Raw genomic sequence first — 14,169 nt, forward strand, 5'->3', positions numbered from 1 at the left:
AGCACTTTCAAGGACCAAAAATAAATAATTTCCATCAGAATCTTGTCTAAAACACACAAAATAAATTGTCAAATTCCTTTTTTTTTTCTGGTTCTTAACAGCCCAATAAAGTAAAATGGGGTTTTGCAGCTCAGTCAGAAAGGCTGGCAACTTACAATGGCAGTTAAATTGTCATCCTGCTCTCTGTATGTGGAATATTGGGATGGAGTCCATGATCTCTAATTGTAATATTCAAATTCAGGGATTATTTTGCATTCATTTCTTTAGTAGATACATTACTAGTGATAAAGCCTGTAACACTGAGCTTTTGCCTTGTAAATGCCACAAAAAAAAAAAGGCCTGCAAATACCACATATTACCAATGCAACATACTTCATATATGAAACATTATTTACAGAGAGAGAGAGAGATTTGTGTAAGAACCGGAATGAATGCCTTTATCTTTTTAATTACTCAGTGTCTCCTTTATGTGACAAATCTTATATCTTTCAGAATAAAAGTCTGTACAGACTAGTTTTATTATGTAGTAACAGAATAGTATTGGTAGATGTACTAATTCAACAAGATCTAAACAAGTGTCTCAAATAATGGAGTTGATAAACTGGGGTCTATATTAGCAAGTCAACAGAGCAAAACAGCAAATGCCCTAACGTCAACACATATTAAACGAAATGTCAATATCTCGAATGGCCAGAACAGTAATTTTTTTCCCAGGGAAAAAAATCGTTGGACTAACATTAAAAAAAAAAAAAAACAACAGACAAAATAAAGTGGGAGGATCCCCCCCCCCCCAACTTAAATATACCAACTCCAAGATCGCACTACAGTGGAGGAAACAGCAAATTCCCAACAGCAGCTCAGTGATTTTTTATCCGTGGGAAAAAAAATCACTGTTCTGGACATTCGAGATTTAGGCATTTTGTTTAGTGTGTCGACGTAAGGATGTTTGCTGTTCTGCTCTGTTGACATGCTAATATAGACCTGATAAACTGAACCAGACTGAATTGTAACTGTCCTTTGTAACTCTGAACTCAAAATTGTTTCTTTCCTCTGTCATGGCAGAATGCACAAATTGCACTGTTTTCTGTAGTTTCTGGTCTTTTACTGATTTTTGAATATCTTAACTCAATCTTCTGAGTATCTGAACTTCATTTCTGTATATTTAAACTGCTGGACATTTGAAAAAACTTCTGTACTTAATCTTCTGAGTATCTAAACTGACCTAACGTCTGCGTAGAACGTATCTCTCATAATACTAACTCCCTGTAAATTTCCAGCAAGTTCTGCACATCTTTTTAACCTTGGTTCCCAAGCCCAGGCCTCCCAGTTGTCCTTGATTCCCAGGGATGTGCCTTATTTACAGTCAGACTTTAGCGCTGTCCCACTTAATCCTAGTAAAACTGATGATTTTTCAGGCAAAAGTTGGTGAATTACACTTACTAAATAATGTCATCACTCAAAGTTTAGCCCTGTCCCACTTAATCCCTCCTAAAACTGATGACAATAATTGATAAATAATGTCTTTTACTTCAGAAAATGCATATTATTTTGCATTCTCTTATTTTGTCAGTATCTCAAATTAATAGTATTAGTATTTTAAAAGTGCACCTGATTGTTCCACATTCTGCTGAGATTTGAGCTATGCTTGATCAGTCGAGATAAGATCTGTTTTTGTACCAAATGGTTTGCACACTCTGTTTGCACATTTCTTCCTTATCAGTGCTTTGCTCTGAAGGTTACTTCACTGAAATATTCCTTTGTATGGAACCTGCATTTATTGAAACTGCATATAAAATGTGCAATATAAAATGAAGATGTAGACCTGCTTTTATATGGCTGCTTTTGTAGGCCTATGCAAATAGAATACTGTATTTTGTAGGATGTATTCTGGCAAAAATATATTTATGCGAATCCTATTCTTAACAATTTTTTTATTTCCTTCTATACTTGAAACTGGATTTTATACAGTTAGATAAATAGAAAGCCAGGTGGCATTACACTGAACTGTCAAGCATTTATGGAAATGTAGCTGCCGCCTGCCAGACATTTGACCATGATACCGTGTATGTCATACATTGTGTCTTATATGAGTAGGTTTGTGCCTTTCCTTTCAGTGTGGAAAGATTTGACCATAGCATCTTCCAAAATGACTATAACCTTCCCTGGGGCCACTTCAAATCCCCAACAGTGATTTCTTTCTATAAAAACATTCAGCCATTGGTACAGTGGTACAGCTCTCCTCAGCCAGAAGGATGGGCACCCTGTGTAAATTTATCTTACATCTCACTAATACGGCAGTGTGAAATAGTCTCACCTCTGCAGTGACAGCGGACAAAGTATGAGTTTGTGGCTGATACCTGAGCCTTGCTTCTTTCTAATAGTTCATCAATAGCTGGTCATGGAAAAAAAGGAAACAAGGGAGAAGGTGCCAATATCAGCTGTGGATTCACACAAAGAAAAACATTGAATTTCCAACTTTTCATTTAAATTTCACCTTTGAATATTTATACATGAATTAAAGACAGGTCAGTGGATCTAGTCTTGGTTGCTGTGATTCCTGATGTTGCTGTGTTTCCATGGAGTGGATGATTTCTAGATAAAAGCTTCATAAAGTTCATGTTAGCTGTTAGTTTACTTGGAAACATTTTATATTTATTTCTATATTAATCATCATACAATGTGATCATTAAACACTGACAACCATAATATACTTCTTGGTTATATCCTGTTTCCTGAAATATCAGTGGTATAGCATGCAACTTAGAGATCATATCCAATGATGAATGTGTAAATAAAAATTAATGCAATTGAACTTTTAATGATATATTTCTTATTCTTAGATTTATAAAGATCTCCATTTTCATCCTGTTACTGTGTGTGTGACCTAAACTGCTTTATTTTCACAGGTTTGTCTCACCTGACCGTGGACCAAAAGACAGCACATCACAATCCTGTTCTGCTGAAGAAATTGACCAGTATTAAGCACAGTAGGGTCAAACAGCTGTCTGACAGCCCTGAAAGATATGATTCAAGTCTGTCTGTGCAGGGATCACTGGGTGTTGCATCAGGAAGACATTACTGGGAAGTGGAAGTGGAGAACAAGACTGAATGGAGTGTGGGGGTCACCAGACAGGCCAGAAACAGGAGGGGTCAATTTGATATGAACCCACAGGATGGCTACTGGGCTATAGTCCTGAATTCTGGAAATGAGTACTGGGCTCAGGATTCAGCACCCAAGGATCTCAGACTTACTATGCAGCCCAAGACAATTGGAGTGTACCTGGACTATGAGGGGGGCCAAGTGTCATTTTATAATGCTGATAACATGTCCCACCTCTACACCTTCACTAACACCTTCACTGAGGCACCACTGTACCCTTTCTTCAGCCCTTATAATAATCGTTGTCAAAATGTAGAGCCGCTAAAGATGTTTCATCTAAAGCTTCCAAAGTTCTAGGCTTGATGATGTACAACTTGTCAATGTATCCATCTGCCAAAACGATACATTTTTAGCAAAGTATTCTTAGTGAAAGGGCATTAATGAAGAATGTTGAACCTAAGCAATGATCTCTATACAACTTGTAAATGCAGTCCCCTCCCTCAGACAGAAAGCAAAACATCGCTGTCACTTTGCTAATAACCTTCGTCTTTGTGACATAACCTGTGGCATTATCTATAATCCTATCCATAGCATCAACTTTCTTTAAATGCAAGCCGAATCCTCTACTCCACTCCTGTTTTTGTTCCCTGTAGAATTGAACACTCACATTGCGGGTTCCTATATATCCCTGCCTAGTAAGTATTTAGTGTTGTAGTTCCAGGCTGTTTTGGATACTTTTATAGAATTCCACACAATGTGTTTAATAATTGGCTTTGTGCAGTAAGTCTTTGGTATTTATCTTGTAATATTGGCTTTCTGCTCTAAGTGTTTTATAATCCCGATCATTTAAGCTGCAGCTCTCCTTAATCTGTCAGTATGTACAACAACAGAAGTGTTTGTATGTTTTAGCTGCTTTTCTGTATATATAGACTTCTCTGTATATGTAAACTAGCTACTTATTCTGCTGTGTTACTTCCTCTTAAATCGTTTTTCAGTTGTGCACTTGCCTTGCTTCATTTAAAAAAGTTTTAAATTGCTAATTTTGTAGAGTTGTAATTGCATTTACTGTCTAGGACTACACACTCAAGTGTGTTAGCCTTTTCTGTGTTTATTTACTGTATTATTGCATTGTTTAGCCTGTTTCAACAACAAAAAAAAAATACTATCTTGTTTGCTCGTTTCCCACCTTTCCTAGCCAGTACATATCCCAAGCTTTGCTTGTCTCAGGACTTTATTTTCTGTGCTCAGAGCTATCCAGACCTCGCTTTGGTAGAGAGAAGTCCTACTGCCTACCAGTGGGACTGGTGAGCATTGCACTGCCTATCTAAAGCAAGAGGAGTGGTTTCCAGCTCTGAAATTGTAATTTTATTAGCCTTTTTGGGCTGATTTCTATCCCTTTCAACTTTCTGGCTTAAAAACGCGTGTGTTTTTCACATCGGGCAGCACCGCAAGTCTACAGTTAAACTATTCCAGGTGCCAGAAAGTCTGCTCTTCAAATTTTCCCTTAAAACTAGCTGGTTTCTCAGTAGTAGCACTAAAATCTGAACCCCTGTGACTAGCACTTGCTCTAGAACCTGCTGGAAAGTACTAGGAAGCCTGAAACAGATACAAGCCTCAGCTCTCCTTGTCAATAAGGAGAAATTAATCATAAGCACTAAACAGCCTATAATTGCAAAGTACCTTGCAAAGGTAAGGGAAAACAGCTCTTAAACTTTACATAAAAGCACCTAAACAGGCATGTCCAAGGATCAGCTTCCGGTGATTTCTCCTGTCCGCTAGGTGAATCTGGGCATACTGGGGCAATGCGGCAACTGCCTCATGTACACAGACAATCCTCTCCTCCTACCACCCAACACTACAACCTGCGAGAGATGCACTTACATAGCCAAACTGGAAGCAAAGCTCTCTCCAGCCAAGATTGTGCGAGACAGTCAAGAGGAGAAGGTTAACACCTGCATCACACCTCAAGCAACTCATAGCCCTTCAAAACCCACACCATCAACACTCACAAATAACAAAACTAAACCCACATATGCGGAGGCCCTTAACATTAACCTGCCCAAGCAACAAGGACCTCCGAAACACAAACAAACACCAGTCACAACCAAAGTGACACATAGCTCACAACACCAGTGTGCCACCCAACAACAGCCCCTAAGGCAAGACAATGTACCCAACACTTTAGTCATAGGTGACTCTATAGTCCGTCACACTGATGTCCCTCTCACCAGGTTGAATAAGGAGAAAATTACAGTCAGCTACCTGTCGGGTGCCAGGATCCACCACATAATGCATGCACTCAAGTCACTCCACAATAAGTACAAATACGACTCTGTCACTGTCCATGCTGGAGTGAATGACTTGAGACGTACTTCCCTTGACTACATGAAAAGAGATATGGAAGAGCTCTTGGATCATGTGACCCAGACAGATATGACCCTAGCCCTGAGTAGCATCCTGCCTTCACCCAGAATGATACCACAGTATAAGGACAAAATGATTGACTTCAACAATTGGCTAAGCTTCTGGTGTCATTCAAAGGGGATCCAGTATTTGTCTGCCTGGGAAGACATGATCGACAAACCACGATGCTTTGCCAGAGATGGTCTGCACCTGTCGCCCCTGGGATTCAGGTTACTGGCTAAAGCTCTTGCCACCCCATATAGTGCCTTTTTTAGGCAAGGTTCAAAGGATTAAACCACCACCGTAACAGATTGAAGCAGGCAAAATCTGAAGGTAATGCTACTCAATGCTAGAAGGTCTAAACCTCAAAATGCACTCTCTCGAGGCACTCCTAAAAATGGAGAACATCGATATCTGTGCAGTAACTGAGACCTGGTTCAAGGCTCCAGAGAGTACCCCTGCAATACCAGGCTACAATTCTTAACACACTTTTCGGCCACAAAACCAGGACCGAAACACTAAAGGTGGAGGAGTGTCCATATTCACGAAGGATATTCACACCTCCAGGCTAGTTGCCCAACACAATGCATCTGAAATTCTCCAGGTGCAACTAACACTAGGTAAGACTTCAATCCAAACTGTAGCTTGCTACAGATCCCCATCCATGCCCCAAGATTCTCACTACACCTTTCTAAACATACTGGAAAATATTAAGATGCAAGCAAACACCCTAATACTGGGTGATTTCAACTAACCTGCCATTAATTTGGAAAACTACTCAGGTACCAACTCCTTTTTCCAACGGCTCTTGGAATTCATAAATTCCAACACCCTGGATCAACTAATCCATTGTCCCACCAGGGGCTCCAATATCCTAGACCTGGTCATTACCAACATGGGAGACAGATGCTCCACACCAGTGGTCACCCCCTCATTGGTCAGATCTGACCATAAGCAAATCACCCTTGACATCCACATCCCACCCCCACCCCCCAGTAAGGAAACCTCCATAAAAAACTTATCCAAAGACAACTTCATGCTACTGAAGTCAGAAGTGACAAACTTCACAACACCCACGCAGACAGGATCTGGAAGTTCGACTGCAGAATCCTACACTAAGGCACTGTACGAGCACATCCACTCGTGCATGAATCGTGCCATCCCAAATAGAACCAAGATGCTCTTCTCCAAAAAAAGGAAGCCAATCTGGTGGTCCCCTGCTATAAACAAACTATACAACAGAAGGAAGAAACTGTTGCATAAGAGGAAAATCCCAGGATGCAAAAAACTCCCTCATCAGCCTCAGTAAGAAGCTGAGATCCCTCATAAAATCCTCAAAAGCTAGTTACGAAAATAAAATTGCCAAAGATTCCAAAGACAACCACAGGGCATTCTATAGTTATGTCAAGAATCTAAATGGCAATGCTCAGATCTGCTCTGAGCTACAACAGAATGGCATTAAATATACTGATCCCAAGGATATTGCCAATATCCTGGCAGATCGATTTAGTGCCAACTTCATCCCACTCTCACCCCCTAAAGGGCCCATCTCAATACCAAAAGATTGCCAAATTCCGATAATCACAGCCACACAGGTAGAAACCGCACTCTCCAAAGCTAAGAATACAGCATCCATGGGACCAGATGTCATCCCAGGCTGTGTACTACATGAACTACAAAATGAACTGGCACCTCACCTAAGTGTCATGTTTAATCATAGCCTCACCTCAGGCTTCATGCACACTGAGTGGCGCACAGCTACAGTTATCCCGCTCCACAAGGGAGGATCCACCTTGGATCCCGGGAACTACCATCCCATCAGTCTGACAAGCCTGATTTGCAAGGGCATGGAATGCATTATCATGGAACTTATAAACAAAGACATTGGCAACCTTCAAACACTGGACCCCACCCAGTTTGTGTTTGTGAAGGGCCGATCTTGTCTCCTGAGTCTGATTGACTTCTTCGAATCAGTCTCCAGAGCTGTGGACGAGGGTAAGGCAGTCCACACAGCCTATCTGGACCTCGCCAAGGCCTTTGACACCATCCCCCACACTGGAATCATAGATAAACTTACTAAGCTGGGCATAAATCCCTACGTCACTCGATGGGTTGCTAACTGGCTTACTGACAGAACCCAGACAGTAAAAGTAGCCGACTCCAAATCCATCTCCAGGCATGTGACAAGTGGAGTACCTCAGGGTTCAGTCCTGGGACCACTCTTGTTTGGCATCTACTTCTCTGAGGTACAGGCCAAAACTAAGGGACTCTGGCTAACAAAGTTTACAGATGACTGCAAACTGGGAGCCATTACTGAATCCCCAAATGATGTGGATATTCTACAAAAGGGCCTTACAGAAACAGATGCCTGGTGCCAGAGCCATGGGCTCAAGCGTAATGCCAAGAAATATATAGTTATCCCCTTTGGAAAAAAACATGTACCCTTGAATTACCACATAGGTGGCAGGACACTAAACATCGAAAGTGTGATGAGAGACTTAGGGACACAGGTGGACAGTGGTCTCACTTTCGATAACCACATTGCCACAACAGTCAGGAAATCCTTCTGTGTGGCACACCTCATCACTAAGGGCTTTTCATCCGGAAAAAAGGAGGTCATTGTCTCACTGTACTCATCCCTCATTAGACCAATTATAGAGTATAATGCCTCGTTTGGTATATCCCTCACAAGACATCTACAACAGCTGGAAAGGCCACAGAAATACCTCACTAAAAGAATCACAGGCCTAAAGCAGATGCCATATACTGACCGCCTAAAAAACCTCCAGCTATACTCTGTGGCATATCATCTACTCAGAGGCGATCTCTGTTTAACATACAAGGCCATGTCAAACCCTGAGCTGTTGGACATGCTCCACTTAAAGAAATCCCAATCCCTAAGAGCCACACGCTCCAGGGATCTAAACCTTGTCATCACAATGAACAAAACATGCTGGAGGGATAGGTTCCTGACCCAGAGACTCCCCATACTCCGGGATAAACTGCCCATACATATCAAGCAGAGTGCCTCATTGGCCCTCTTCAAAAGGAACCTTGATGATTGGATGGGAGATAGGAAATTCACACCAGGATCACATTACTTGCCCTGCTAGACAGGGGTCCAGGGAAGTAAATATTGTGGGAAGAAATATCCAGGGAATTGTTATGGCTAGGCTTGCATAGGCCCTAGGACTGATAGCGTAGTACCATCCTATGAATCTATGAACCTTTTTCTTTTATGTGTGCTTATTGTTCACCTATAATTCATCATTAAGTACCACTGTTTAGGTTCAGTAACAAATAACGACCCCCACAACTAATTGTTATCTTGGAACGCTGCTTTCCATTTAATACTGTTGTACCTGGTTTTGCTGTCAGAGCTTTATATTTTGGTGATTATCCATTATAGTTGTTAAAAATTTGTACATATTTGCTGTATTCCTTCATTATAGCAGGAACAATATTTACTGCAATATTCTTTGATCCATTCCGACCCTTGTGATTCCCAATCCCTACCTTTGCCTCACGTTTTTTCCATGTTCTTCCTAATATCTCTTATTTTCTGTTAAATGACTGAAGCTTGCTGTCAGTCCAGTGATTCCTTTCATTAAAAAGCCATATTTTGTTATTGTTTAGAAAATGCTTGATGATAAAACAGCTGTTGTACAATTAATTTTTGAGTGAATTGCAGTAATATTTAACAATTGTAAATATTATTGTTATACGCGTGCATGTATGTGCCTTCTGTGGAAGGTTGGGCACCGGGCTGAAACTCGACACTGTAAAACTCCACTGCCAATCATGAGTGGACAGGTGATCCACTGTGGTGACCCCTAACTGGGAAAAGGCGAAAGAAGAAGAAGATTGTTATACTGAGGGCACTATTTATGCATTAGAGTGTCCCTGTAAAATGTTTTATATAGGCGAGAGCAAGAGGGCTTTTAAATGTAGGTTACAAGAACATGTAAGCGACATTAAAAATGGTAGGATTGAAAGCTCTCTCTCCTTGCATTTTAAGTCTCATCATGGTACTGATCTAGTAGGTCTCAGGGACACAATTTTAGAAAAGGTAAATGTTGATGAAAGATGTTTTGATATTAAGAAATTGTTATATAAGGAAGCTTTATTTATTTTAAAGTTTCCAACCCTGACACATGTTAGTTTAAATGTAGAATGCAATTGGAAGTCTCTTACTTAATGCTATTAATTTTAGGTGGTTAATTATGTAATTATGGCTGGATGTTTGCAAATATTTAAGATGTTGGGATTTTAAGTTTGTTACTCCATGAAGGCTTTTTAGAGCCGAGGCGCTATTGTTTTGACTGTTTTTCATTTAATAAAGTGGTGTCCTGGCCATTGTTGTTGATTTGATTTATTTTTTTGGTTCTTTTGGTTATATTTAACAGTTGTCCTTGAACTTGGATGTCTGTCCTTCACTATTTTGGTTTTCTCACTGATTACTGTGCCAGCAAGTCGTGATCTGTACAAAACAACTGCATTCTGTGTAAAATGGCTCTAGGTGATTAGCACTTATTATAAGCGTTAAGCTTTTCTCAGCACTTATTCAGTCATACTTCTCAACTATCCTGAATTTTACAGAATGTCCTTCATTTTGCAAAATATATTATGCCCTGTCCTTCATAATTTTCCCATTAAAATACTGAGAACTGCAATCAGATTGTAATGCCAGACATTACGCTTTCATTTTTATTGTATAGAAAATGCATATAGGTGCAGCACCTGTTGTTTTAATAATTGTTTAAGTGAAAACCAAATTCTACATCCAGATTATCCTAGCACCCCCAATCCTTGCCCAGACGGTACACCTGAAGAAACAGCTAACACCTTTAATACCTACTTTATCAAATCTATGTCTAAGTTGCTGAACCATAATCCTAACCTCACAAACTCACCGTAAAATCTCCTCTGAATCCTCTCAAAATTCTAACTCTATACCAGCTTTCTCCCTCAAACCTTTCTCCACTTACTACATCAATTCCCTGCTCTCCAAGCATAAACCATGCTGAGCTTCAGCTGATCTCATCCCTTCATATCTCCTTCAGATAGCAGCTGACTCTCTTGCTCTCCCTGTCTCTATACTAATCAATCTCTGAATTTAAAGTACCCGCTATCTGGAAACAATTTTACACACTACCCATACATAAAGGAGGAAACTCCACTGACATAACTAATTTCAGACCTATTGCCATCCTCTCCCCTCTATCCAAAATACTAGAAAAATGTGTACACAAACAAGTTATGCAATATCTTACACAAGAAAACCTTCTCACATCCACACAACATGGCTTCTGATGAAAGCATAGCACCACCATAGCCTTATTGTCTTTCCTACACACGATCTCACTAGCCAGGGACAACCACAAACTTAACTCTTGCCTCTTTTTGGAGCTATCTAAGGCATTTGACACTCTCACCCTCTTCTGTTGGATAAACTACAGAACCTTAATTTCTCTACTGACACTGTGACATGGTTCTCCAGCTACCTCACTGGCAGGCTGCAGTCAGTGAGATGGCACTTTGCACTGTCTCATCCACTACTAGTTAACATGGGGGTTCACCAAGGATCTATTCTTGGGCCACTACTCTTCAATATCTTTACAAATCTTTTACATGCCTCTTGCTCCCACTCCTCCTTAGTTCAATACGCGGATGACCCCACAGTAATTACCATTGTCAACTCCCACACTCAGCTCTTATCTGCTACACAGCAATCATTTAATTCAATAGAAACCTGGCTCACCAACAACCAGCTCATTCTCAACCCAAAAAAAGCTAAACTATTACTCTTCCTTTCAAACGGCGTTAACCACATTAAATCCTTCTTCTCCTTACTATCACTATGAATGTTAACCAGATTAAATCCTCCTTCTCCTTACTATCACTATGAATGTTAACCACATTAAATCCTACTTCTCCTTACTATCACTATGAACGTTAACCAGATTAAATCCTCCTTCTCCTTACTATCACTATGAATGTTGCTGTTGTGTCTTTCGGCTTATCACTTACCAGCCCTAACCTTTTCATTCACGTATGCCTCCACACAGAAGACGCTCTAGCTGAGATTCGAATAGGGCAACGTTTTGCTGTGAGGCGACAACGCTATCGCAGCACCACGTTAACCACATTAAATCCTCCTTCTCCTTACTATCACTATGAACGTTAACCACATTAAATCCTCCTTCTCCTTACTATCACTATGAACGTTAACCACATTAAATCCTCCTTCTCCTTACTATCACTATGAACGTTAACCACATTAAATCCTCCTTCTCCTTACTATCACTATGAACGTTAACCACATTAAATCCTCCTTCTCCTTACTGTCACTATGAACGTTAACCACATTAAATCCTCCTTCTCCTTACTATCACTATGAACTTTAACCACATTAAATCCTCCTTCTCCTTACTATCATTATGAACGATAACCACATTTAATCCTCCTTCTCCTTACTATCACGATGAACGTTAACCACATTAAATCCTCCTTCTCCTTACTGTCACTATGAACGTTAACCACATTAAATCCTCCTTCACCTTACTGTCACTATGAACGTTAACCACATTAAATCCCCCTTCTCCTTACTATCATTATGAATGTTAACCACATTAAATCCTCCTTCTCCTTGCTATCACTATGAACGTTAACCACATTAAATCCTCCTTCTCCTTACTATCACTATGAACGTTAACCACATTATATCCTCCTTCTCCTTACTATCACTATGAACGTTAACCACATTAAATCCTCCTTCTCCTTACTGTCACTATGAACGTTAACCACATTAAATCCTCTTTCTCCTTACTGTCACTATGTACGTTAATCAGATTAAATCCTCCTTCTCCTTACTGTCACTATGAATGTTAACCACATTAAATCCTCCTTCTCCTTACTGTCACTATGAACGTTAACCACATTAAATCCCCCTTCTCCTTACTATCACTATGAACGTTAACCACATTAAATCCCCCTTCTCCTTACTATCACTATGAACGTTAACCACATTAAATCCTCCTTCTCCTTACTGTCACTATGAACGTTAACCACATTAAATCACCCTTCTCCTTACTATCACTATGAATGTTAACCACATTAAATCCCCCTTCTCCTTACTGTCACTATGAACGTTAACCACATTAAATCCTCCTTCTCCTTACTGTCACTATGAACGTTAACCACATTAAATCCTCCTTCTCCTTACTGTCACTATGAACGTTAACCACATTAAATCCCCCTTCTCCTTACTGTCACTATGAACGTTAACCACATTAAATCCCCGTTCTCCTTACTGTCACTATGAACGTTAACCACATTAAATCCCCCTTCTCCTTACTATCACTATGAACGTTAACCACATTAAATCCCCCTTCTCCTTAATGGTCGACTCTGGTCGAATATTACTGTTTTTTTGCTAATTTAATTGCTGAGGCTGCTCACTAAAGTGTGCTAGCCTGTGTTAATCGATTTTACTGTTTGCCTAACTGCATTTCTGTGTTCTTTTCTAAAAAAACAAAAAAAATACTCCTTGTTTTCCCGCCTTTGCTCCACTAGTTAAGACCAGTATACAGGCTTTGCTGTATTCTGGGCTGTGTGTAGTTCCTGTGTTGGCCATTGCCTTACTTGGATAGAAGGAAGTTTCTGAGCTCACCAGTGGGAGTGAGGAGCCTTGAGCAGCCTATCTGTCCCTGGGGGAAGTGATCTCAGCACTTGAGCTGTAATTCATTGGTTGCCTTGGACCATTTCTAGCTCTTTTCAAGTTCCCTGTATAAAAATCCGCCTCAGGGCGTTTTTGGCTATATACCCAAGCAGAGCTCCACGTGGTCCTGCAGAGGGGTCCTGGCTACAGAGAACTGAAAGAAGCGACCACTTTCCTGATTTAAGTACTTTTGGCTTTTTTATCTGCATTGTCCTCTCTGGCTTTCATTTAATAAGATACAACTGTTTTGTGTTTTTCTGCTGTATTCTAAAGTATCTGCACTTAAAAGTAGCATTTTGGTCGACTCTGGTCAATATTACTGTTTTTGCTAATTTAATTGCTGAGGCTGCTCACTAAAGTGTGCTAGCCTGTGTTAATCGATTTTACTGTTTGCCTAACTGCATTTCTGTGTTCTTTTCTAAAAAAACAAAAAAAAAAATACTCCTTGTTTTCCCGCCTTTGCTCGACTAGTTAAGACCAGTATACAGGCTTTGCTGTATTCTGGGCTGTGTGTAGTTCCTGTGTTGGCCATTGCCTTACTTGGATAGAAGGAAGTTTCTGAGCTCATCAGTGGGAGTGGGGAGCCTTGAGCAGCCTATCTGTCCCTGGGGGAAGTGATCTCAGCACTTGAGCTGTAATTCATTGGTTGCCTTGGACCATTTCTAGCTCTTTTCAAGTTCCCTGTATAAAAATCCGCCTCAGGGCGTTTTTTGGCTATATACCCAAGCAGAGCTCCACGTGGTCCTGCAGAGGGGTCCTGGCTACAGAGAACTGAAAGAAGCGACCACTTTCCTGATTTAAGTACTTTTGGCTTTTTATCTGCATTGTCCTCTCTGGCTTTCATTTAATAAGATACAACTGTTTTTGTGTTTTTCTGCTGTATTCTAAAGTATCTGCACTTAAAAGTAGCATTTTGGTCGACTCTGGTCGAATATTACTGTGTTTT

At 40.3% G+C, this 14,169-nt stretch overlaps 1 protein-coding gene across 3 annotated transcripts in view; it reads left to right on the forward strand.

Moving 5' to 3' along the window:
• The window catches only part of LOC122798759 (zinc-binding protein A33-like), a 576,341-nt gene extending 572,272 nt beyond the window's left edge, over positions 1 to 4,069 (forward strand). For 2 of the 3 annotated variants that reach the window (XM_044067862.1, XM_044067863.1), the window contains exon 6: positions 2,907 to 4,068. In XM_044067862.1, coding sequence (XP_043923797.1) covers positions 2,907 to 3,457 — 551 coding nt within the window. In that variant the 3' untranslated portion in view covers positions 3,458 to 4,068. Of the gene's footprint in view, positions 1 to 2,906 lie in introns of all 3 variants that reach the window. The other variant, XM_044067864.1, reaches the window with a different exon arrangement.
• The last annotated feature ends 10,100 nt before the right edge of the window (positions 4,070 to 14,169 follow it).

Source organism: Protopterus annectens, chromosome 3.part1 (assembly GCF_019279795.1).
Source record: "Protopterus annectens isolate FY-2018-M chromosome 3.part1, PAN1.0, whole genome shotgun sequence".
NCBI classification, from domain to species: Eukaryota; Metazoa; Chordata; order Ceratodontiformes; family Protopteridae; genus Protopterus; species Protopterus annectens.